The sequence below is a fragment of the Ursus maritimus genome, unplaced genomic scaffold, assembly GCF_017311325.1.
Source record: "Ursus maritimus isolate PB19 unplaced genomic scaffold, ASM1731132v1 scaffold_7, whole genome shotgun sequence".
NCBI lineage: Eukaryota > Metazoa > Chordata > Mammalia > Carnivora > Ursidae > Ursus > Ursus maritimus.
Window position 1 is genome coordinate 10,115,691 of NW_024426885.1, and position 23,871 is coordinate 10,139,561.

The 23,871-nt window shown below is 52.1% G+C and overlaps 1 protein-coding gene across 1 annotated transcript in view; it reads left to right on the forward strand.

The window, feature by feature from the left end:
* Positions 1–4,205: 4,205 nt before the first annotated feature.
* FGFR2 (fibroblast growth factor receptor 2) overlaps positions 4,206–23,871 on the forward strand; it is a 96,947-nt gene continuing 77,281 nt past the window's right edge. Inside the window, 1 exon segment of the mRNA XM_008685213.1 lies at positions 4,206–4,540. Within this exon segment, the coding sequence (XP_008683435.1) occupies positions 4,372–4,540 (169 nt within the window). The 5' untranslated portion in view covers positions 4,206–4,371.

Below are 23,871 nucleotides of genomic sequence, written 5' to 3' on the forward strand. Positions count from 1 at the left end.
AGCTCGGGCGCCGCGGGGTCTGCGGGCGGCGTAGCTGGCCCGGCGCGGCGACTGCTTTCCGGGCTGGCGGGGCCCGGGCGCCCCGAGGCCGCGGCTTTCCAGGGCGCCCTGAGCGTTCGCAAGTTGCGAGCAAAGTTTGGTGGAGGAGACGCCGAGCCTGAGTCCTTTCTTCCTCTCGCTCCCCAAACCCGAGGGCAGCCGGCGGGCGTCATGCCCGCGCTCCTCCGCAGCCTGGGGTGCGCCTGAAGCCTCGCAGCCTTGGCGCAGGCGGGACCCGAGGACCACTCTGTTTCGGAGTTTCCCCCGAGTTCGTCGCTTGCTCCATCCCGACTCACGCCGGGCGCGGGGACAGACCGGCGGCCGAGGAGCGTTGCCATTCAAGGTAATCGCCGTGTCGGGTGCCTCGGGGAGCCTCGCCCGCCGGGGAAGCTGGCGCCGCGGGAGTTCGGGACTCCGGGTGCACCATGCCCCGAGCGGAGGGCGCGGGGGACTGGCACGGTGCAGCCTGTTCCCTGTCCTCCCTCTTTGGCTGCATAGGTGATGGGGGAGCGGGATGCGTGCTGCCGGCGGTCGCTTGGGAAGGTCTGCCTCTACTTATCACCCCCATCCAGATGCTGACATCTGCCTCTGGCACTGACACCCCCTCCCTGTCAAACTCCGGCCGGCTCCGTCCCACCGGCCGGCGCGGTCCTCCGCCCCCAGGGCGGTCAGGCGAGTGGCGGGGGTGCCTCTCTGGTGGTTCGGCCCCGCAGGTCCGGGGTTCGGAGGGGCATCTTCGGGGTGCCTCATTCTGGATGCGGGGGGCTCCCGTCCCGTCCCATCCAGGCCGGGCGGGGTGTGTGTGTGTGTGTGGAGACGCTTCCCCGGGAGGGAGCCGCCGGATGGGCCCGGCGACTTCTCCGTAGGGCTGGCTGTGCTCGGGGGCGGCACCTTTGAGGAAGAGGCCGCTCGGGTTCCCCGATTTCAGTAACCGGCGCCCCTCTCCCGCTGCCGCTGTCGGCGCTGGAGGGAGCGCAGCGCGCCTGGGGCTAGGGGGCGAACTGGACCGACTTTTTCTAGCTCGCCGCCTGCTCTGCCGGCAGCAGCTCGGGGATGTCGAAAGCGCAGGCGAGTTCTAACTTGCGCGCTCATTTTTTCAGCGCCGGGGCCGCGCCGGGGAGTCAGCCGAGGGCCCTGCGAGGCGCTGGCTCCCACCCTCGCGGCCACAGGGCCAGACTCAGGGGTCCCGGGCTGGCGCGCCGAGTCGCCGCCGCTCCCCTCGAAGCCCGCTCTTGCCAGAGCCTTCTCCGGGCCTGCCTTCCTCCGGCCCAATTCAATAAAACCTACCCTTAAAAGCAAACCTGCTTTCACACTCGGGGCACCCATTATGTGTTTGGTGTGAAATGCTATCAACATTTAAAACCCCATTGTCCCCCTGGTCCCAAATCCCTGTAAATCTTCCACTGGCCGCGACTCATTTTCATCTGAAAAGCCTGTTTAGTTTGAATAGAAAAGCAATCAGGCGCCCCTCTCCCTCTCCCTGGAATGTCAATTAAAATGCAGATTTCTCTGAGCTCTTTAGCGCCCCAAGAAGGGGGAGAAAACAGGATATTCCAGTCAAACAAATGAAAGAAATGCTACAATGAAACAGGGCTGCTAGTGGTTAGGAGTTCCCCAAAGCTGCTGCAAGTTCTCACTGGCTTGCTAGCGTTAACCACGGAATGGATTGTCGTCCTGGGTCGCCTGTATTTTGTGTTTTTTGATATTTCAGTATGTTGAGGAACCTCCTCTCCATCCCCCCCCACCCCGCCCAGATTTGACCCCTGATAGCTCCCTCCATTACTCAGCTCGGAAGACACGGAGAACAGTAGGGAGGCTTTGAGCTCAGAGATAGGTCTGCCCCCTCGGGGGACACAGGCATCCCAACCTTGCCTGGGACTGTTGACTTTCCTGATGTAAAAATCCACCAGAAACAAAGTGCCCAAGTGCTCAGCATGGGTGAGCCGGCAGAGGCCAGATAACCACTCAGTGGGAGCTCAGTGAGGTAGGCACTGTGTGGGTTTGCCTTCTTGGCGCGTTGGGGGGGGTTGGGGGGTTGGGAATATTTTGGTTACTCGAGGAGCCCAGCACGAACCTGGCATAGGGACCACTCTCCAGCCAGGCTCTCTTGCTTGTCACTTTGCCTGTCTTTGGGGGCAGGTTTGTGCCCAGGTGAAAACAGACCGGGGAGCGGGTGGCCACGAAGAGCCGTCCATCATAGGGAGGGTGACAACTCCTCCCGCAGCCGAGCCTGAGAAGAGAGTTCCCTTTCAAGGGGAAAAGTAAACACGCTGGGGCTTTCACTGAGGCTCAGACTCCAGGAAGGATTATGGTATTGAAGGCAGGAAGCCGGGATTGTGGCCGCCAGCAGCCTGCTGGGCCTGTGTTCCCAACACCGAGCCTCGGGACCTAATTATCCTGCCTAGGAGGTCCCTCCACACTTGTGTCCACTCTGGTGAGGAGTCGTGCAGACCTGCTGCCTTAGGCCTCCGCCTTCCAGAGATTTGGGCAGGGGGCGGCCTGGGGCCTAGACCTAGTAATGACTAAAATTCAAGTTTCTTGTGCAAGCTGATGGGATGAATGAATGGTCTGAGATTTAGCTGATTTAGGTCACTGGATGGCTTTCTCTGCTTGGAGCAAAGGACGACCCTTTGGGCTGGGACATGTGGGTGATGTGGCCAGGGAAGCAGCCTTGGATGAAATCTGCTAGGATTTAAGATTGTTCATGAAGTTGTGTCAGAGGCAGAACATTCCCATGCATTCTGGAAATGCTTAGTAAATCAATGAGAATGCTTGTGTACTTTCCTCCCACACGTATGTAGAAATAGATTGGGAGTTATCTTTTGAGGCTCTTAACTTCAAGAGGAAAGAAAATTTAGGGGAAAAAAACATCCTTCAAGCAACCTGAAATTAGAGGGTGTGCTCACAGGCACACACTTTTCTTGCTTTTGCTGTGAATCACACCTTTTTGTATGTGCTTCTTTTCTTTTCCCAGTTTAATCCTCAGTCAGGGCTAACAGGAACAGTTTTTCTGATGTAGCTTTGGAGAGGCTCAGGCAATGTTGAAATCTTATGGCAGAATTTGAAACATCAGGTTGGCATGCCAAAAGCCCGGACTTTAGAGATTTTTATATTCAAGGTCTCACCCTCACCCTCAGTCCTTAAAATGTGGTTCGTTTATTTGGTTCACCGAATCTGATTGTTTCCAGTTTTCTCAAGTTGGTGCATTTCTGTTCTGTACTTGGTCATTGAGGATAATGAATACATTTGAAGTTATTTGGAATAGTTAAGCTTGGACAATTCTCTTTGCCTTGGGGTCACAGACCAGTAAGTGGAGCACCCCCTGTCACTTCTGAAGTTTTAGCCAATAGGTTAATAAATTGAAAGTTACTTGCCCAGTCACTTACCATGACAGTAATTTACATATCACCATCGTCCCTTAATAAACACCTGCGTTATTTCTCAGAGCTTGCATCCACTCCCCTCGGTCGCCCACCCTGTGTGGGCTGAAGACACTTAGGAGGCAGGAGGCGGGGGCTGCCTGTAGTGGCAGTGGAAGGGGATTCAGGCTTTGAGCCTCTTTTTGGATCCGCGGCTTTGAATGTGTTTGCATTTCCTTCACTCTCTGTAAGTGGCTGCTTGGCGGAAGACCGAAATACATTTCCATATTGGAAAATGAATCCTGACAAGTGTAAACTGGTGGGGCTTTTTGGTAGCCTTCCTGGGCTTCCTTTTATTTTGCTGGTCTCCTTTCATGCCGAGTACTACAGTGAGGGCGGAGCCAGCCGTTCAGCTGCAGCCCCAGAAATAAGTCCGCACGCAGACGCCTCCACCATCCAGCTGTCTAAAGCCCCGTTGGCCTAAGAGAAGTTAACAAGGCCGGTTCTGCCAACCCGAGCATTGTTAACTTGCTTTTGTAGTTGCCCTTGAAACTAAGGTCACGTTGCTTCTGCGTGTTGAGGGCCGTGGAGGTGACAGTGGATGGCAGAAGAGAGTGCGCTTTGCCTCACTTGGCGTGGCTGCACGGAGTCCTGTCCTGTAGACTCTTTCTTAAAAGTATGCTTGCTCACAATCAGCCCAGCGCGGCTTGTGGCGGACCCGTCTGGCGGGAACACCTGGGACCCTGAGGCGCGCATGCCAGGTTTGCAGATAATGCAGAGGCTGAGAAACGGTGGTAGCCCACTTGGGTTTCCACGAACTGGCATCAGGGAGGATTTCACTGACTCGCCGGATCTGTCTCCCCTAGAGGCTGCAGCACCGCGGGAGCAGCGGCCAGACCGGCACCTCGGCTCCGGAGCCCACTGCAGGCTGGAGGCATTGCTGGCAGTCCATGCTCGCAGACCAGGTGTGCAGATGGGAGTGACGTCCACGTGGAGATATGGAAGAGGACGGGGGATTGGCACCGCCGCAGCCATGGTCAGCTGGGCCCGCTTCGGCTGCCTGGTCTTGGTCACCATGGCAACCTTGTCCCTGGCCCGGCCCTCCTTCAATTTAGTGGAGGATACCACTTTAGAGCCGGAGGGTAAGTGGTTTCGTCTCACCTTTCAGGGCACCAAGTTTGTTTGGGGATGTGTCTGGGGAAGTGGCACTGAGGTCAAGGCCTGTTTTCCAGTCAGCTGCCCTTGCATTGTAAGTGAGTCTTTAAGAGCAAGGAGTGGGCTCTCTGCTCCCCCCCGGGTCAGAGATCGGCACCCCTCCCCCCCAAGTCAGAGATGGTTAGAGAAGGTTCCTTGCCGTGACACTGCAGGCAGAACGGTATAGTTTGCTGGTTTCTTGGTGTGTGCGTTTCTCTGCGCTGGGTAAGGGAGGCAGCTGGCCCTTCACCTTTTCCACTGCCCAGGAGGGCTGTGGGAGGAGAGCCTGTAGGTGAATGCCATCTAGAACCTTCCTAGCAGGAGCATTCTGACTGGAGAGGGTCTTGCTTATGATGTAAAGAATTGCTGTTTTCTGACAAATGGAGCCATGAAGGGAAATTGCCAACATCTAAAATGCTGACATTTTATTTTCATTGTCTAAGGAGAAAAAGAAGCTTCTGAAGTTCACAGAGATGCCCTGACATTTTACTTTTTTTTTTTTTTTTTTAAGCCATTGTAATTCCTACTACGTAAGCAGTACGTCACAGATACTGCAAATTCTATTTTAGGTAAATTTGAAAGTGAAGGTACCTGGATGTCTCCCATATCTATGAGAACTTCCAGGTCGAACAGGCCACACACTGGTGTTTTCAGCTTTGGAAATTTAATTGTAAAGGCAGAAAGCCAGTTGTGAACCCTACATGGGGCTGAATTACTCAGCCGGGCCGGTCTGGAACCTCCTTCCCGGGTCCTCCCGAGACGTCAGTAGCCAAGCCTCCACTTGGGGTGGCATTGAAATCTGTCATCAGCCGGGAATATTGGTAGCTGAGTTATTTTTCGAGTGGTAATCCGAGAATAAAATGGCAGATCCCAGCACTCATCGCCACTTAATGAACCTGTTTGCTGAGAGCCCACCTGGTGCTTGCTTGGCTTTGGGGGCCTGCCGTGGTCCTGAGTGGTCTGGGGTCAGCTCAGCTGTTCTGGAAAAGCACCCAGCGCCACAGGCTGGCAAAGGACAGAGGGTGGGTCAGGACAACACGGGAAGGAGGGCTGCGTTCCCGCCTGAGATGACCGCGCTGAGAGAGGGGCTCCCAGTGGGACCCCGTGTTCGGGTCATGAAAGGATAGGTAAGGGCCACAGTTTTTCTAAAACGACCCTGATTTTACCCAAAGCAGTCCAGCACTGGCCAGAGTGAAGCCGGTGCCCTGTCTAAAGCAGAGGCGTGAAGGCCTCATGAGAACAGGTGCGGTGAAGTCACAGTGGCTTCCCCATCTCTGGGAGGGGGAATCTGGCGAAAGTTTGCCTCTGTGGCACTTAACAGGCTCTAGCTGCGGTGATGAGGGGACGGCCTCCTTGTGACTTGTGCTGTATTGTAAGCACGCGTGTGATCTGCAAAGGCGATGCCTTTCTCAAGGACTTAATGGGAGAGAAAAGAGTCCTGGTTTCTGAAAGTCAGGCCTGTACCTCCTTAATTTTGCTAATAATTAAAATAGATGTGTTTCCTAATTGCTGGTTTTCCCTTGAGTGCGTGGCCCAGCTGCGTGCTGAGCCAGGATTTCCTTACCGGGTGAGCCCTGGAATGGCCCAGGGTAGGAAGAAACTGTCATTTTTCATTTTGACTTTCAGGGCAGCATTCTTGGGAGTTTATCTCAACAGAAAGTGTAAAACGGTCCTGGAGGACTTCTTTTCTTTTCTTTTTTTTTTTTTTTTAAAGATTTCATTTATTTATTTGACAGAGACAGCCAGCTAGAGACGGAACATAAGCAGGGGGAGTGGGAGAGGAAGAAGCAGGCTCATGGCGGAGGAGCCTGATGTGGGGCTCGATCCCATAACGCCGGGATCACGCCCTGAGCCGAAGGCAGACGCTTAACCGCTGTGCCACCCAGGCGCCCCTGGAGGACTTCTTTTCTTGTTCTTAATTATTGAAGAAAGTTTAAAATATGCAGGAAGAAAGAGGTGGGGCAGAGAGGGGGAAGAAACCATGGACAGCGATAAAGTGCCCCCAGTGGTTCTTTGTGTGAAATTTTGTATCCAACAATGGGAGTATTGTTGCAGGCAGGTCTTCCCAACCTGGTGGGATCTGGGGATACTCTTGGGGCTTGGGGGTGGGGTGGTTCACGAATTCTCCAAAATTATAGGAAATACTTTGCCAAAGTCGTTTCATGCATTTTTCTGGGCTCACAGCTTCTGTGAGGTTTGTGTCCAGTGTTGGTGAGACGTTTAAGGTAATAGACCCGCAGAGGCGTGGCTTTGGAAGAGCATGCGAAGCCCTGTCCCTCTGTTTCCCTTTTCTGTGGCCCGATGGTTTGATGAGATGATCTTGAAGGTCTTCATTCATATTAAGTGTATATTAACGTCCTCAGGAGGCTTCCGGTTCTTTACATCAAAAGGTCGTCAGGAGATTTCAGTGTCCCTGGGAGCAGAGAGCGGTCAGCTCATGGCCTGGCGTCTCCTGAGCACCCACGACATGCTGACCTCCCCGTTGCCCATGAGGTGGGCACACGTGTCTGCTCTGTCCCATGTGGGCTGGCCCTGCCCGGTGCCACAATGTCAGGAAACGTGGAGGCTTTTGGGGACAGTTGAGAAGAAAGTCGCTCTGTCACGGAGAAGGCCCTTTGTGACTCCAGACAGCTTTCTGGAGCGCCTGGGCTGCCCTGGTCTGTCAGTACCATATTGGCAACCCATCTGAGTTCTCATTGCAGGTAGTTTTATTTTGGTGTCGGAGGCTATTAGGAAGGTCGTCTAATTCTTGATGGGAAAGGAGTTAACTGGAAGCCAACTGACTGGGACAGCTCTAGTTTAGGCCATGGTCCTGCCGAATTGGGGGGAGAGATGGAGGGACGATGGATGGATGAGTGTGTGCCAGTCCCAGGCTGTCTTCTGTGGTGAGTGTAACTATAGCTTTCGTTAACATAAGTTCAACCTTAACCTTTTATTGCACCAGGCCCTATCTTGGAAGACTTTCTGGTTTGTTAATTTGAAGGCTCAGATTAGATCAGGTCTCTTGGGCTGGACCAGAGGAAAATGTGTCCAGGGAAAAATGCGAGGAAGTTCCGGGAAGGAGCCTGAGCCCTAAGATTGGAGGATCCTTTTTCAGTCTTCTCGGCTTTGTACGGTATTATCCTATATCATCCTCTCATATCATCCATCACATGCCATGTGTCTTCTGGACACGACGAAGTGGTAACAGACAGTAGGATTGGATCTACTCAGCTGACTTGAGAAGCAAATAATCTCTAGGAGATTTTCATTAATATCCCAGATTAAAAAAGAATATTTCCAGTTGGTCATTCATTGTTGTAGAGGAATGGCTGAAGGCTGTAAATTCAGTTATTGACTCGGGGGGGGGGCAGTCCTCAATGCCAAGTACTGTTCTGTTGATTAATATTCTCATCATTTAAAGTATAGTCGAGCTTGATTATCCTGGGGAGGGGTGACGCTTTCAAGTTCTCGTCACCTACTCTGGTTAATTAAGTCATTGTTGACATTAATGATATCTTTGTTTACACCAGCCCAGTAGGAGCTAAAATAAAAGGGCTTTTCCAACCCCAAACCCCTAATTACTTTCCCACCCTCCAGAAAGTGTGATTCTGGAAAGCAGCAACCTGGGAAGAAAGTAGTTTGCCTTTTTTTTTTTTTTTAAACCAGTTTTTTGGGCAACCTTCTAAGAGGTGATGCTCTCCTGGACCGATGTGAGTTGGTCCAAAGCTCAGTCAGTAGCAGAGCGGGTGAGTGAAAGACGCACATGGAGAGCTTTCGAAGTCAGATTTTTCCAGCACGGTTTAAGTCCTTTGTTAGAAGTATTATAAATGCCACAACATCAGCCATACGCATTTAATTGCAAGTTAAAAGAAAAGAAAAAAAAAAAAGAATATATCCGCATACCAAGAGCGAATGATTTAAAATAATCTTCTGTTTTGTATTATCTGCATCTTTGTTTCTCAGTGCGAGTGTTCATATTTAAGAGTTGACTGGAGCTTGAGAGTTAGCTTAGGAACAAGGACTTACTCTTGGTCAGTTAAACCAAATGCAGGCATACTCAGGTAAATACACAATAAAGTACACATCCTTTATTAGTATGTAAAGTATTTCACAATCAGAGACAAAGAACTGTGCTTAGTATCCCTTCGAGAGTGACAGTTTGGCACGCTGAGAGAGTTGGCGTTGTGTAGTGTCTATACTCGCTCCCTCTGATCCGAATTCAGTGAGTGTGGTGTTCTGCCTGTTACTTTAACCAGTCAGAACGCTGAGTACCTGCCGTGGGGTTGACCCCCCCACCCCTCCACGAGGAACCAGAAGGGGTTCTTCCCAAGTCCTTCTGGCTCAGCTGAGGGTGAGAGTTCCAGATAACCAGAGCAATCCAACAGGAGATGTTTCCAGTATGGGACTGAATGAGGAATTACCTGGTTATGCAATACCAGGGTCGTGTTGAGACAGGAAGAGTCCTGTTTAGTGCTCACATTCTCCGTAAAACGTATCCAGTAGCCTTGCAGCCTGAAGTCTGTTGTTTGGGTGTTGACTTATCTAGAGGAATTGTTAAAAGGCTACCACCCTTTCTCCCCAGAGTCTGGCCTCATTTTCCATTTCCATGGAAGCTGTCTGATTTTAAGTCTTTCAAGGAGAACGTGGGAAATTGGTTTTGGGGCACCAGGTAGGAAGTAAGCTGGTGTGCTACTTTCCACGGCCCTGATTGGATTCTTAGCATGGTGGCTTGTCTGGGTGGGCAACTCAGAAATTGTTTAGGGGAAGTTTTTCAGGCAATACCATAAGTGACTCCGGTCCAATGGGCTTCCTGCCGCTGTGCGGAAATGCCCATGATCTTTATTATTTGTTTTCCTTGAGGAGGGGTGACTTCAGCCTTACGTTTTGTATTCTTTTTTTATCCATTTGCTGCATCTGCTTAGAGATGGCTCTGCTTTTTCAGCTTTAATGGCCTGGAAATGCTCGATGCTGCTCAGCGGGCCACACCTTTGCCTCACGGCCTTTTCTCTGACCGGCCTTTTTACTGTGCTTTCTTTGAACCGATGGTGACCGTGTTCAAGGCTGTATGTGGCTGAACAGTGAACTCGATGTAGGGGCTGAACCTGTGGCCTTAGCTGAAGTGGGGGGTGGGGTCTGAGCAGTTACGTGTCAGCATCATTGTATCCAAGATGAGCAGATTCCTAAGAACACAGCTTGGACTTGTTAGAGGCTCTTGGACTTGAGATTTTACTATTTTTATTTTTTTTTTTAAAGATTTTATTTATTCATTCGACAGAGAGAGAGACAGCCAGCGAGAGAGGGAACACAAGCAGAGGGAGCGGGAGAGGAAGAAGCAGGCTCCTAGCGGTAGAGCCTGACGTGGGGCTCGATCCTAGAATGCCAGGATCACGCCCTGAGCCGAAGGCAGACGCTTAACGACTGAGCCACCCAGGCGCCCCGAGATTTCACTATTTTTATTTTTATTTATTTTATTATTTTTTTTAATGTAAGCTCTGTGCCCAGCGTGGGGCTTGAACTCATGACCCTGAGATCAAGAGTCACCTGCTCTACAGACTGAGACAGCTAAGGGTCCCAGATGTGAAATTTTGTTTATTTATTTTTAAAGATTTTATTTATTTATTTTTGAGAGAAAGAGCACGCAAGCACGCACGGGGGGGGGGCAGAGGGAGGAGCAGTCTCCCTGCTGAGCAGGGAACCCCAAAGGGGCCTCATCCCAGGACCCTGGGATCCTGACCTGAGCAGAAGGCAGACGCTTAACCGACTGAGCCACCCAGGCGCCCAGACATGAGATTCTAAATCTGTGTATAACTCATGTTCCATTTTGGGGAAAATGTTTTATCTTCATGAGAAGCCTTGAGGCTTTCTGGAAGCCGTAGAGTCTCCACAAAACAGCCACTTTCTTTTAATTACCCAGGTAGACCTGGAGTGACCCAGCCGGTTCAGCTCTGGCCTTCTTGAATTAGGGAATGTAAAGAAGGAGGTAGGGAAGCCAGCCTGAGACCAGGCTCTTTGATGAGTCTGGTTGAACAAGCTGTTGGCCGCTTTACCAGAAGGATCCTGTGTGTCTTGGAGATGGCCCCTTCTGAAATTAACAAAGGTTACGTTTTTCCCAAGTGTTTTTTTTTTTTTTTTTTGCCTTCCTTGCTCTGATCTGTAACTACCCCTTTTTAAAAGGGCATGATAGAAAACCCAAAATAGCAGCTTTCACTGGGCTTCATTTATGTAACTTCAAGCTTTTACCACTTCTGTATTCATGCAAAAGTATATTTAATTCTCAGTACAGACTGTGGCTGTCCTTGAAGAGTGTATGTTACGTAAAATGGGCATGCTTTAGGTTTTCAGTAATTTTGGTTTTGGGACACTTGCACCGTGACGGAGTTGTAAGATGCTGGGCGTGAGCTGTTGTCATCTATTCCACTTTGGAATACGTAAGTCATTACGCCTCATTCTGGATTTTTGCCACTTCATGTGAATATTGTAAATTTCAAATTCTTTTTGTAGTGAGTCAGGGAGCCAAGCTGTGGCATATTCTTTCCTTTAACCCCTCGTCCAGGTGAAGAATGGTAAATTCCAAGTCCTGTACGAATGGAATGCACATATTTGGAATTTCAGGTTATAGTGCATATGTTTTATGAGGAGGTCAAAAACCAGCTTCTAAGGAAAGTTCGGATATATTCAGGAATGAGGACAAGGGACGTATTTATTTATATGATTTATATATCACCTTTGCTGGAAAGAAAGGAACTCAGTCCTCAGCTCTGACACTGAGAAACTCTACATGAATTGTCATGTTAATTTTCCAACATGAGAACTCCTTCTTTGTGATTCTATCTGGCCTCTCTTTACACATGACCGTTTACTGTTAAGGTTTTCCATACATGACCAGTTGTAATGTTTTAAGACTATGTAGACATCATAAAGGCCAACTTGGCCTGTTGGGTGGGGAGTGGGGTGGGGAGGGGCCTCAGAGTGAAAATAAGGATCTTTGCAGTGACAAGTTTTGGTTTAAACTTTTTGGAAAACCCTCTAACTTAAGATTCTCAGTGGATGGTGAGATGGCCCCGTAGGAGTGTGGCTGGCTGCCTTTAAGGGGCGCCTCCTTGTCCGCCAAAGCCTCCTGGGTTTCCACCAAAACACGTTGCATTCTTAGCTGATGGGAGGTAGGTTCCCAATTGAATATGGACTCTAAATGTTCTAAATGTTTCAAATTTAATATCACTCAAATTTAAAAGACCGAAAAGCCCCTATAAAATTAGCTTAAATTTTTTATCTGACATTTTTTTTTCTCCATAAAAATGAATAAACTACTTTTGAATGATACGTGATGTGCTTTTTGGACACAGACAGAAGGAACTTAGCCTTGGGGGTTAGGCAAGTTGGGCTTGAATCACTCTCCTGTCTCCTGGTGCTGTGGCCTTGGATAAGATAGATAATCTCTCTGAGCGTCCCTTTATCTAAAATGGGGCTGATAATATCTATGTAAAGAGGGAGAATATGAAGATTAAATGCAAATGGATGTGGAGCCTTTCCTTACTGTAGTTCTTGGCCTAGAAGAGGTGCTCGATAAATGCTGCTTTTCTCTCTACTCATCTCTGCTTCTTGTCCATGTAAAAAACCTGATAAAGGGTTTAAAAAATTTTTTTAATTTTTGATTTTTTAAAGTAGGCAGGAGGGAGGAAGAGGGAGAGAATCTTAAGCTGCGGTGGAGTCGGATGATGTGGGGCTTGATCTCACGACCCTGAGATCATGACCCTGAAATCATGACCTGAGCTGAGACCAAGAGTCGGAGGGTTAACGGACTGAGCCACCCAGGTGCCCCGATAGAGGATTTAAAACCAGTATTTCAGGTGTATTTACCCTAACGTAAATGATAAATTCTCTGATGGGAGTTCATTTACATTAACAGAAAGGGTGCTCAAGGCCCTGGTTTATCCAGCCCTTTTTATTATCTTGGGTCTTTATAAGTCTGGACTTCAGAAACGTGCTCTGATCTCCTTGCTGGCTGCAGTCCAGATGGTTCTGGGTTGACCTGTTTTTCCCCATTGAGAAAACGCGGTTGCAGTTCTGTCGTCATGGTGGGACACACACTTCGTGGAGAGCAGTATATTTTGGCAAGGAAAGAGTTTTCTGTTTGAGGTTTCCAAAGGATTGAAGAATGATGAAGACTGGGTTTGGGGGGGGCGGGGTTGGGGTGTAGCGGGCTCTGCTTTTGCCCGGGCCATGAGGCGAGCGCTCGTAGCACGTTATGGACATCCTGGCCAAGTTTGTCCATAGTGACTTCTCCTGGGCGGCCTGCTGGGGCATTCCTCGGGGCATAGGTAGCTGGGCTTCCAGAATTTAGGGAAGGGAAGGAAATTGTGAGGGGACCTACATGACTGGGGGCGAGGAGCTGAGCAATACTTTGCCTGCTATAACCTTGCGGGGTCACTTGATAGGATCGGCCAGGGTGTGAGGGGGAGTGGTCAGAATGGATGGATGGGGCCATTTCTTTAGCCCATTCCTTGAGAGGATGAGGATGAAGATGAATGCCTGCCATGTGTCAGACACGGTGCTGGGTACCTTGACCTGTACTATCCCTAATCTTTTTCTCCCCTGTTTAATTGAGATACGCAGACACAGAGCGCTGTGTAANNNNGAATACAGCATGATGATTTGACTTATTTATATTATGAAATGATTATCACAGTAACTTTAATATCCATTATCTCCCATAGATGCAAAAAAAATACATAGTTTTTCTTGTGATGAGAGCTCTTAGGATCTGTTCCCTGAACAAGTGTCACTACCCGACACAGCCATGGTGACGACAGCCATCATGCCTAGTCCTTGTTCATGTTACAGCTGGAAGTTTGTACCTTGTGACCACCTTCCTCCAGTTCCGCTCTCCCCCCAGCTCTAATCTGAACACTCCAGCTCACCCCAGGCATTCATAGACTCTTTTTTTTTTTTTTTAAAGATTTTATTTATTTATTTGACAGAGAGAGACAGCCAGTGAGAGAGGGAACACAGCAGGGGGAGTGGGAGAGGAAGAAGCAGGCTCCCAGCGGAGGAGCCCGATGTGGGACTCGATCCCATAACGCCGGGATCACGCCCTGAGCCGAAGGCAGCCGCCTAACGACTGCGCTACCCAGGCGCCCCTGTGGAGGAGACTCTTGACCGAGACTCTTGGAGATGAAATGTTTCCTCCAAGGCCCCACAGTTAGCATGGGCCCAGGCGTTTGGGTGAATTTATTGGTAGGACAAAGATTTATTGGTTGATTCCTTGTCTTTCCTGAGTAGGAGGGTATTTTGTGGAATACTGTGGTGGCCCCCTCATTCTTTCCTAAATCTGTCATTTGACTCTTAAACGTGTAAGAACGCTGCTGGGTGACTCTGTCTCTTCCCCACATATCCACACCTATTTTCCTAAAGCGATTTGAAGAAAAGTCACGGGCAATAAAACCATTCCTTTGTGATTCTTCTAGAATGGCCTCCGGTGGTATGTAGCTTATTACTAAGAAGCTAACCCTTCTCCTGCCCAGTAGACGGAGGGAGATGCTGTGAGTCCCAGTTGGTGATCCATGCTAAGTCCCGCTACAGGAGTTGGGGCAGGTCAGGCTGGCTGGTCTAGGTACTTGCCCATTTTCTGGGAGTTTGCTCTGGCACTACGAAATGTTTGACTTGTTGGTTGGCACTCTGGTAATGTGTCAAGCTGTTCTTCTGCATGTCTGATTTTCCGTGGGGTCAAGACCCACCTGTGCAGACTGGTGTGCCTGGGGCTCCTATCACCTGCAGTCATGGCAATGACAAATGCCATGGAAATGAGAAATACCTGGCCCTTACGAGAAAGAAAAAAAAAATAGTGGGGGGAAAAAAATACCCGGTCAGAAGAAACAATAGGTACATGCCTTGGCTAGGAGAGGCCTCCCAAGAGGAGGAAGAGGCTGGGGAGTAGAGCATTTTGAAAGCAAACAAAGCTCATTTTAGGTGGTTAAAAGTAATTTCTGAGTGGAGCTGGCTGGACATGGAGGTGAATCGGGGCTGGTTTAGTCCTCTGGACCCTGCTGAACTTGGACAGTGACTGCAGAACATCCAGGGGTTGCGGGTGTTGAGAAGGGGGTGCGCAGTGTTGGACAGAGGGTGTCGAATGCTTGGCCGGAGGAGACCCTGCAGCTTTCCCTGTACGCCTCGCAGCCCTGGTGGGGTGATAACTTGCAGAGCTTGGCAGAGACAGCAGATCATCGACACACTCTTCCCGCTGCAGCGTCATTGGCTTTGGCTTTGTTCCCCCAGGTATAGTTTTTGAAACCCTACTATGTGCTAGGTTCTGTGGGGATAGCACGGCAAGCCAAAAACAGCTGCAGGTGCTGTTGAGTGGGTGGCCATCTACCTTTGTCACAGAGCTACAGAAATGAGGCGCCAGTTCCCATGCAGGGTGCAGGTGCTCTGAAGAAGCATGATGGCGAGGCTCACAGGGAGGCAGGAGCCCCGAGGATTTTTCTGGGTGCTCCAACTATGCAGCTTCCCGAGGCCGCTCTTGGCAGGGAGGTGGGCACCCACCTTGATGGGTCAGCTGGACCCCCTGCCTCGGCCCTAGTTAGTACCAGCCGGATGGGCTGGCCAGGTGGCTTCCTTGGCTGCTTGGCCCCTCTGCTGGCCTCTGTGTGTGTTCACTTGTTGCCCTGAGGTGCCCACCCTTACAGGTGTGGCCTGTGGACAGGTGGTCAAGGGGTAGCTCTCAGCCTCCTCCCCGACTGTCTCTTTTCCGGAGCTACAGTTGTTTACCAGGCTGCCATGGAGGCAGGGGGATGGTGCAGGGCAGGGGAGCCCGGTGGACCTGGCCTGGGTAGTGAACACCGATTGTGGGATCTCACCCGGGGACCTGGGGGTTCAAGTAAGGCTCCCCCCTTTCCCTGGAGTGGGGTGGGGCACAGTCTTGGGTTAAAAAGGGCAGGTATGTCCTCCACAGCAAGCCAAGATGCTTGGGGGCCCAGCACAGCCCCTTCCAAGGTGAGATGCTCTGGTGGGTTTTGCAAGGGGCTGTGCCTGGAGAAGTGGGATCTCTTCAGAGTTTGTTTTCAAGAAGGTTTTCTTTCTATGCAAATGCGTGGCTTAGGGCCTAGGAGAAAGGTTAGGGTTTAACCCTGGTGGCACCTTTCTTAATTTGGAATTTCCTGAATGAATGTGGTTTCAGTCCTGGGGCACAGGATCGCCCAAGAGGAAAATTTCCTTTTCTCTGTAAATCACTGGAGAAAAGGGATCCTCGGGGCTTGGGGCTTGGACCTGGTTTTCTCCGTCCTGCCTTTCTTGGTCTTGGGGGGCAAAGCCAGCTGGGGACGCGCCCCCCCCACCGCAGAGGCTCCCTGCCCCCTCCCACTTTAGAAAACTTCTCCAAGAGGTCATTCCGACCCAGCTGCTTGCTAAAGACCCCTCGGGCTATGAATCTGTGCCTTCAGCCTGATCATGATTTCTGGCCCGGCCAGGCCCGAACTTGCTGAGGCCTGCGTTGCCAGATCAAACCCATTCAAATGAGGAGGGCCATCTGTTTCCCAGTATCCAGCTGCTGTCCCTTCATTTGTAAATGGCCGGGATGCTGCTGGGTGAAGGGGGGGGACCAGTCCTGGGACACAGCTGCAGACTCTGAGCAAGTGTTGGAGCTGGGGTCCTGCTGAGAGTAGAAAGGTCCAGCCCTTTAAGTAAACTTGCAGATCGGTACCGGCAAAGGGCCCCGAGTTGAAGCGCAGGAGGTGGCCATGCCCTCATGGAGGAACTCCTACCCCGCCCCCTTTCCCTTTTCTTTTGTCCCTGGGGGCACTATATTCCTGTGCTCCTGAGGGGAGGGCTGGGGGAAAATGTCACCGAGGATCTGGACATGATCTAACCTTTCAGGGACTTGTAGGGCGAACGTTCCCACTTGAGTGTGCGGTGTGGACTGTTTATTTCTGTCCATGTCAGGGGGTGAACTGGGCCCGGAGCAGCTTCGAGGAGCCAGGGGGTAACACTAAGTGTGGAAGAGTGACTTGCCGCCCCTGGAATATAGTCAGAGCCGCTGACTACACGGGACATGGACTCTGGAAAGCAGGCCAGTTACTGCACTTGCTGTAACTTGGCTCCTCAAGCTTGGGAGCTGTGCAGGGCACAGGCTGGGCCCCTTGCCCGAGGGGTTTGGTGTCAGGGTTACTCCCAGCATGCTGTGGGGTTGTGGTAAGGCGTCCTGTCAAGGGAACTCTGCTGGGGTTTCTGTGCCCCCCATATACAGATCAGGTATCCCCGATTTGTTGGACGGATGAACAGTAAATGCTATTTTAATAAGCCCCAGGCCTCTTCCCTCCCTAAAGTCATCAAACAGGTGTCATCGGTGTTAGTAACAACTCTCGCAAGATCCTTGGATGTTTAGTTCCATTTGTGAACATTCCAGAAATCCCCACTTAGGTAACTTACATAGATATGATGTGACAGATTTGCACATTTGAAAGAAAACCCTGTCTTAAAGTCAGAGGAATGCAAATCAAGGTTCCCATGTGATTGGGGAAAAAAAAAATCTGCTCAGTTAGGATCAAGCTATAGCCCACACATAGGAACCCGGGCCCACCCTGGCCGGAGCTGGGGTGAGGGATGTTTTCTCTCGGATGTGCCCCCCACTTCAGGGTTTACAAAGGCCTTCCTAGGCAGCCTCTTGGTTTGTCCTCATAATGACCTTGACCAGCAGCAGGCTAGCCCGGAGGTGTTTTTCCTCTTCTGTAAACCCGGGCTCAGGCTCAGTAATGGGAAGGGGCTGAGGGGTCATCACTGCAAAACCAGGTCTCAGACTCTTGCCCTTGGACACTGGCGCTGAACTTCTCTCAATGTGGGCTCTGGACCAGCACCGTGACCATTACCTGGGAGCTTGTGGGAAATTCAGACTCTCAGACCCCACTCGACATCTACTGATGCAGAAACTTTGGAAGTGGGACCCAAAGAGCTGTGTTTTAATGAACTCTCCAGGTCTTTATGCAAAATAGAGTTTGGGAAGCACTGTGCTGGTCCCGTCCTCAAGCAGCCCAGTTGGAGAGGGTGGGTGGGGGAGGCGGGCTGTGTTTGGCTGCGTATGTACTAGATGTATCAACAAAGGCTGTAGTGTCTTGGAGGTGAGAGCACTGTGGGCCATGTTCATTAGAATCAGGAATTTTCACGGAGGAGATGCTATTTGAGCTGGGCTTTGAAGGCTGAATAGGAGTTTGCCAGGCAGAGTAGTGGGGCAGGGTTTCCGGGTAGAGGAAAGAGTGCTCATGAGAACAGACAAGTCTCGGGTATGAGGGATCAGGTGGAGAGGGATCTGGGGCCTGGAGCAACCAAGGCCTTAATGTGGGTGATGTTCTTTGGGTTTTACCCTGTCAGTGGGGAGTGGTCGCTGCCTTTTTTTTTTTTTTTTTAAGGTAAGTTCAGTTTTGCTTTTCAGAAGCTTGCTCTGGTGGTCCGTGGTGGATACATAGGGTGGACTGTGACGGTGGGTTGGGGGCATCGTAGAGGTCTTTTGGAGAAAAGGTAGGGGCTCGGAGTGAGCCTGTGCCAGTGAGGTCTTGCCCTTGCCCTCTTTCCAGAGCTGTTTCAGAGAGAATTCACAGGGGTGCAGATGCAGGCAGGAGGGAGAAGCGGGGCTTTCGTGGGGACTTGGAGCTTGAGTCGTGTTGCGTGGTGATGCCAGTCAGCAAGAGGCCCAGGCGGGGAAGATGTGGAAGGAAGGGCACGTGCTGGTTTGGGGTAGCACCCCTGTAGCTGGGCAGCTGGAAGGGGGAGCCTGTGAGCGGGGACTTGAGCCGCACTGACCTGGAGTGGGTGGGAAGAGCTGCCGAGATGGAGGGGAACAGAGTGCAGGGAAGGGACCCCCAGAGCCAGGGGTGGGATTCAACCCCAGAGCCAGGTGTGGAGGGAGGAGGAGGTCCCAGGAAGCCAGGAACTCCACCACAGGGCTCTGTAGTTAGGAACTCACACACGCACACAAGCAGAAAACAAAATGACACTGTAGATGATTAATGCTAAACTGTGCTGGGGGCGCCAGGAATATACTAGAAGGGTCCCCTCTGTTCTGTACATCCCCATCTTCCATGTTGAGAACACCTGGTTAGGTGGCTTTTCTTTTCTTTCATGCTTCGTCTGCTGTCGCTGAGGAGCATAATTTCGGCTGGAAGGTCTTGCTGCTGGTGGGTACATTCGTGTTTCTGTGCTGGGCCTCAAGCTGGATGCTTGTTGCCCGCTCTCTCTTTTATTACGTTCCTGGTTTGCGGGTGAAGAAACAGGAAGTGATGACAAAAGCTGAGAAGCTTGTTTCCAGTGGCACAGTTTATAAGTGGCGGATTGGGACTGAGGTCTGTTCTCAGTGTGATAACGTCTCCAGCGTGTCCTTTTCCCAAGAGTCACCAGGGCAGGGACAGAGCTGGGACCAGAGCCTTAACCCCATAGATAGACCTAAATTATATGGGGGTGTGCCTAAGAGGAAGGGCTCAGGACCAGCTATGGGAATTGAAGGAGCTTCCGATTAGGAAGGTGGCTTAACTCCTTTATACGAGGAAGAGGGCTGTGCCGTTGTCAGGACTCGGGGAGCTGAAGACATGTTGAGGGCAGATGAGGTTTTCAGAACCGGAGGTGTTGTGTTCATTTTAGAGGCAACACCTTTGCCAGGCCACTCCTGATCTTAAAGATCGACTTGGTCAAGGTCCGGCAGATCGCATTCATTCATTCCTTTCCCTCCTGAAGCCCTGTCCCCACCCCGCCAGGTCCCTTCCTGATATAGGGAGTACCTTCCTGCTGGGAGAGATGTCCCAGGAGTCTGGGTTAGTCGGTGGGGCCACCAGCAGTGTGCCCAAGGAAGCCCTGAAGATCTTGAGAAGCGCCAGCTTCCTCCGCGTCTGGCAAGTGTTTCCAGAAGGCAGGAGGCTCAGGCCTGGGTGACCAGCCAGTCAAGCGCATAGACTCCTCGTTGTATATCCGACTGGCGGTGCGGGCTACTGGGACATGACCTGTAGTGCTCGTTTCTGCTTCAGATAATCTAATGGCATGTTTGGGAATTGCTTTTTGAACAGAGGACTCACTTCTGAGGTTTCAGCTCAAGCAGAGCCGTGGGGACTTGAGGCAGACGAGGCTGTTCGGTACCTGCGTCTTGGTGGTGCGATGGGAATTCCGCTCTCCTGAACATAAGAATTTGATGCAGGTGTCGTGACCAGGGAGAAAACCTTCCTTTTGGTGTCCCCCTCTCTCCCTTTGGGAGAACGTGATAATTAACAGCCTGGAACATCAGGATCGAAAGGAGGGGAGATGCTGGCAGCAAGACCGGGAGTGACTATTTCCACTCCGGGTTCACGTCTTGGGTGATAGTCATGACTCAGGTGAACGTTCCTAGGCACTTGGCTGTTTCTACAGTTTGATTTTCTCGTGGGCAACAGCATCATTTCTTTTCAGACTTGGAAAGCTGTTCGCCATGTATCTCAACGATAGACCTCAATTATGTGAGGGGTGTGCCTAAATATATAATTTTTAATGGTGACCATATTGGAACCATATGCCATTATCCCATCTGATCATGAGGAATGTGAGCCAGTCCAGAATTTCTGGAACAGGCAAGCTACTGTGGCAGAGGTAGCTATTAGTGGTTGTTAGGGCCCCCGAGGAACCGACGAGGAGAGTTTTAAGTGCTGACGTGTGTCTATAAGACACCCCGATGATGGGTCGGAAAGCGGGATCTGCAGCCTTTCAGACTGTTGACGTATCTGCGATCCATTGCTTGGACTTTGTTGTGTCCCCCGTTTTTATGTTGGCAGTATTTCTTGAGGTAGGGAGCTTTCGTTATTTACATTGTGCAGCGATTTGTCTCTCCCTCCTGCCTCTTAAAGAACGAGGAGTACCCATGCCTTATAAGGTCTCCGTTTGATGTCAGGATTTTTGTCTCCTGCAAGTCTGCTCTTGCAGAGGGGAAGCTCGGAGGAAGTCTGAGCTCGAGCAGCTCTGCGCCCCTGTGTTCACCGGCTGTGTGTCTGCAGAGCCCCCGTGCTAGGGCCCACAGGGGCGGGCATTTCTGATGTCATGGGGGGGGAGCCTCACTAGCCTTTGTGTCTTTCCATCGGTGAGTTTCGGGGCCAGGCAGGCCGATGGGGTGGCATCCGCCTCTGCGGGTTACGGAGAAGCTGGGCCGTCATGCCCAGGGTCTTGACTGTCCAGACTCCCTCCATTCATGCTCGTAAAAATACTTCAGGAGGCCTGTGTGAGATGAAGGAAGGGTTTTGTATTCCATCCCCATGGACAGAAAGTTGGGTGTCGGCCAGTTAAAACTTCGTACCCGGACTGTGGCGTGGCCGCTTCAGGCCATCCTGAAGACCCGGAGGGTGAGGCAAGGCTAACCGGAACAGACGGGATCAGCCGCCGCTGACTTCCATGTGTCACAGGCACTGTGACATTGCAGTGACATTTGCAGCTTCGTTCTAGGGCTGCTTCTGTCGAGACGTTGGCAGCCCCGCAGCGGTGATATTTATTTCTCTTGTGCGGGGCGGTGCAGCAGCGGGGCGGGCACCAGGAAGCCCTGGCTGTCGCGCTCCTCTTGCCCCAGGGCTGGTGCCATAGTTCCCGTGGGAGCCCCGAGCTGTGCCGAGGGACGCAGGTTTGTCCCCGCCTCCCCCTCCCGCCCCCCACCTGGCCTCTGCTCCAGGTCCACACCTTGGGGGGAGGTAGGGGGGCGATGGGTCCATCCCGTCCTCCCTTTTTAACCCTTTCTGGAGGAACGTGTTTGGGGCTTGGATGGAGGAGCATCGGGGGTGCCTTCCAGGGGCCACCCCACCGCACCCTCGAAGCCGGGGTTCCAGTTCCTTAGCCACGGGGATTGTGACACGTGAAGAGCCACCGTCCCGAGGAAACCCCAGAAAAGGCTTAATCCTTGCCCTGTGACGTCGTCGTCGTCCCGCTGGCAAAAGCTGCTTTGTTCGCCCGGCACAGTTGAAATCTGTCGTCCAGCCTCCGCAGGCGATGGGCCGGGGCGCGCCGCGGGCTTCCCATCTGTTCTCTGTTTGCATGCGGGCGCCATTTCAACAACCACACGGGAAAGTTTATAGGCAAACGTTATAAAAAGTGACAATCTGAAGTGCTCCTATGGCTGGTTTGGCAACATAAAGCGTTACCTGAAATAGCTTACTGTTCAAACGCCCTCCCCGCGTCAGCTGTCCCCACGCGGTCCTGCTGCTGACACCGGCCAGGGAGCCAGGGACGGGCACGGTGAAGGTGCGTAAGTCACGGCCCTTCGCTGACTTTCACAGGCTGGCCCCCCCAGCCCGCGCTCCCCCGGGCTCTGGGCACCGTCAGCCAGGATTTGCTTCCCTGGGCTTGTTTACCTCGAGGTCAACACCTGTGGCCTGCGGCCAGTGACATCAGCGCCGTGTCACTCCCAACAGTTCATGGCTGTCCTGCCTCAGTTTCCTTGTCTGCCCAGATGAGGCCCCTCTGCTCCCCAGGAGTGAGGGCCCGAGGCCTTCCCGAGGGGAGGGAAGGGTGGCCCACAGCGGGGATGGCACAGACAGCATTCGGGGGACAGCGCTGCGGGTGTGCCTACGGTTTCAGTTACCAACCTCCCACTTGATTGAGAAGCAGCAGCGAGACCTCCTGCTGCTGGCACGTCTCAGGGTTTGAAACTTCTGGGGAGAAAGCTGAAATCCGTGCACCCACTGTGTGCGTGTGGTGCGTAGAAACCAGCACCGCGAGCCCTCCCTGGCCGTCAGCTCACCCGCTTGCCCGCTTGGCCGTTCTAGGTCACAGCGACAGTGTCCTGCGCCAGCGAGCGTCCGTGCTAGCTTTCTCACTTCTCTGTGAACTTACATTAGGAAAGATAGGTGGGAACACTCTGTGTCTGTCTGGGAACGTCCCTGAAAAAGAGTATTTGGTGTGGAGCAGAGTGGCTTCTGGAACCTTCCCCCTGTTGTGATTTGGCGAGATCAGATGAGGGACAGTGTGGGACTGTGCGCTCCACGTGGATTTCGCCCCCGCTCTGCGCAGGAAAGGTTAAAAGTAAGCTGTAGCACCAGGGGGGAAAAAACAAATCCAGAAAATGTTAATATGACTATAAAAGGTATTGTTTAAATCTCCCGGGGAATACTTTGCCCTGTGTCAACCGTTGTGTGTTACAGAGCAGACCGAGCAGCTTGTTGGGAGTCAGGGGGAGGCACTGGCCGTGTCCGTGGAGATGGACCGACCTCAGGGAGGCTGCCGGGACATCGCAGATGCATCGTCACTGGTGTCCGAGGACTTGGCCGGTCTTCTTGGCTCCGCACAGAACAGTGTGAGGGAGATACTTGTGCAGGTGTGGGCAGAGCCCTCGGGGAGCGTGTTTGCAGGGCACGGGGAAGAAAGCCACCTGTAGGATTCAGGCACAGAAGAGAAAGCCAAGCCCGGAGTGGCCTCTTGGGGATGGGTGGGGACAGAGCGGCCTCCACGGAGCCAGCTGTTGGGGTTCCAGGCAAAGCACCCATGCCCTTGGCACCTTGTCCCGAGGTGTCTGATGCTGGAACCCAGAAGCTGGGCGGGGGTGCTCCTGGGTGGTGTGGCAGTGGGCTGGTGTGGCGTCCCTTTCCTGCCTCACTCACCCCCCTACTCATTCCCGGCCCCCCCCCCACTGTCCTCCTTCTCTTGGTATTGTTTCTACCCAGACTGTTCCTCCGCCCTCCCCTTCTTTTTATTCACCTGTGCGCCCTTCTCCCTGAACCACGCCTGCAGTCCTCCTGGTGTGCACCCCGGTCTTGGGGGGCTTCACACACCCCCGGTGAGCTCTCTGTGGACTGATGATGGCTCAGGTGTGAGGGCGGAGCACGTGCTTTCTGAATTTCCTGTGCGGTCGTTACGGGTGCAGACTTGGAGTCGGGAGGCTTCATATTGTGGATGAAGCTTATCATCTAACTGGAAAACTGTGAGAGTTTTGACCTGGTTTTACTAGAAATAAAAACCACTTTTAGTATGTCCTCTTCCACTGAGATGGGAGCCCGTCGGTAAAACTGTCCTGTGTCCCGCAGAGATCCAGCAATCTGGATTTTCTCTGTGTGTTCTCTGGAAAGAGTGGTGCTCGAGTCACTGCGAGCATCTTCAGCCTTGAAGAATGACAGCAGGAGTGCCTGTCATGGGCCCAGCAAGCTCGAGATTGGACAATGAGGTTCCTGTTGGTTGGCTCATTGGGTCCTCACAAGGGACACCGTGTTATTTGGGCCTCTTGCTCTTCAGTGGATGAGGGACCAGGGGTGGAGAGATCCAGCAGGATGGGAGCGGAATTGGGCCTCAGGGCTCCGTCGTCTTCGCGTGCAGGATGGCACCCATT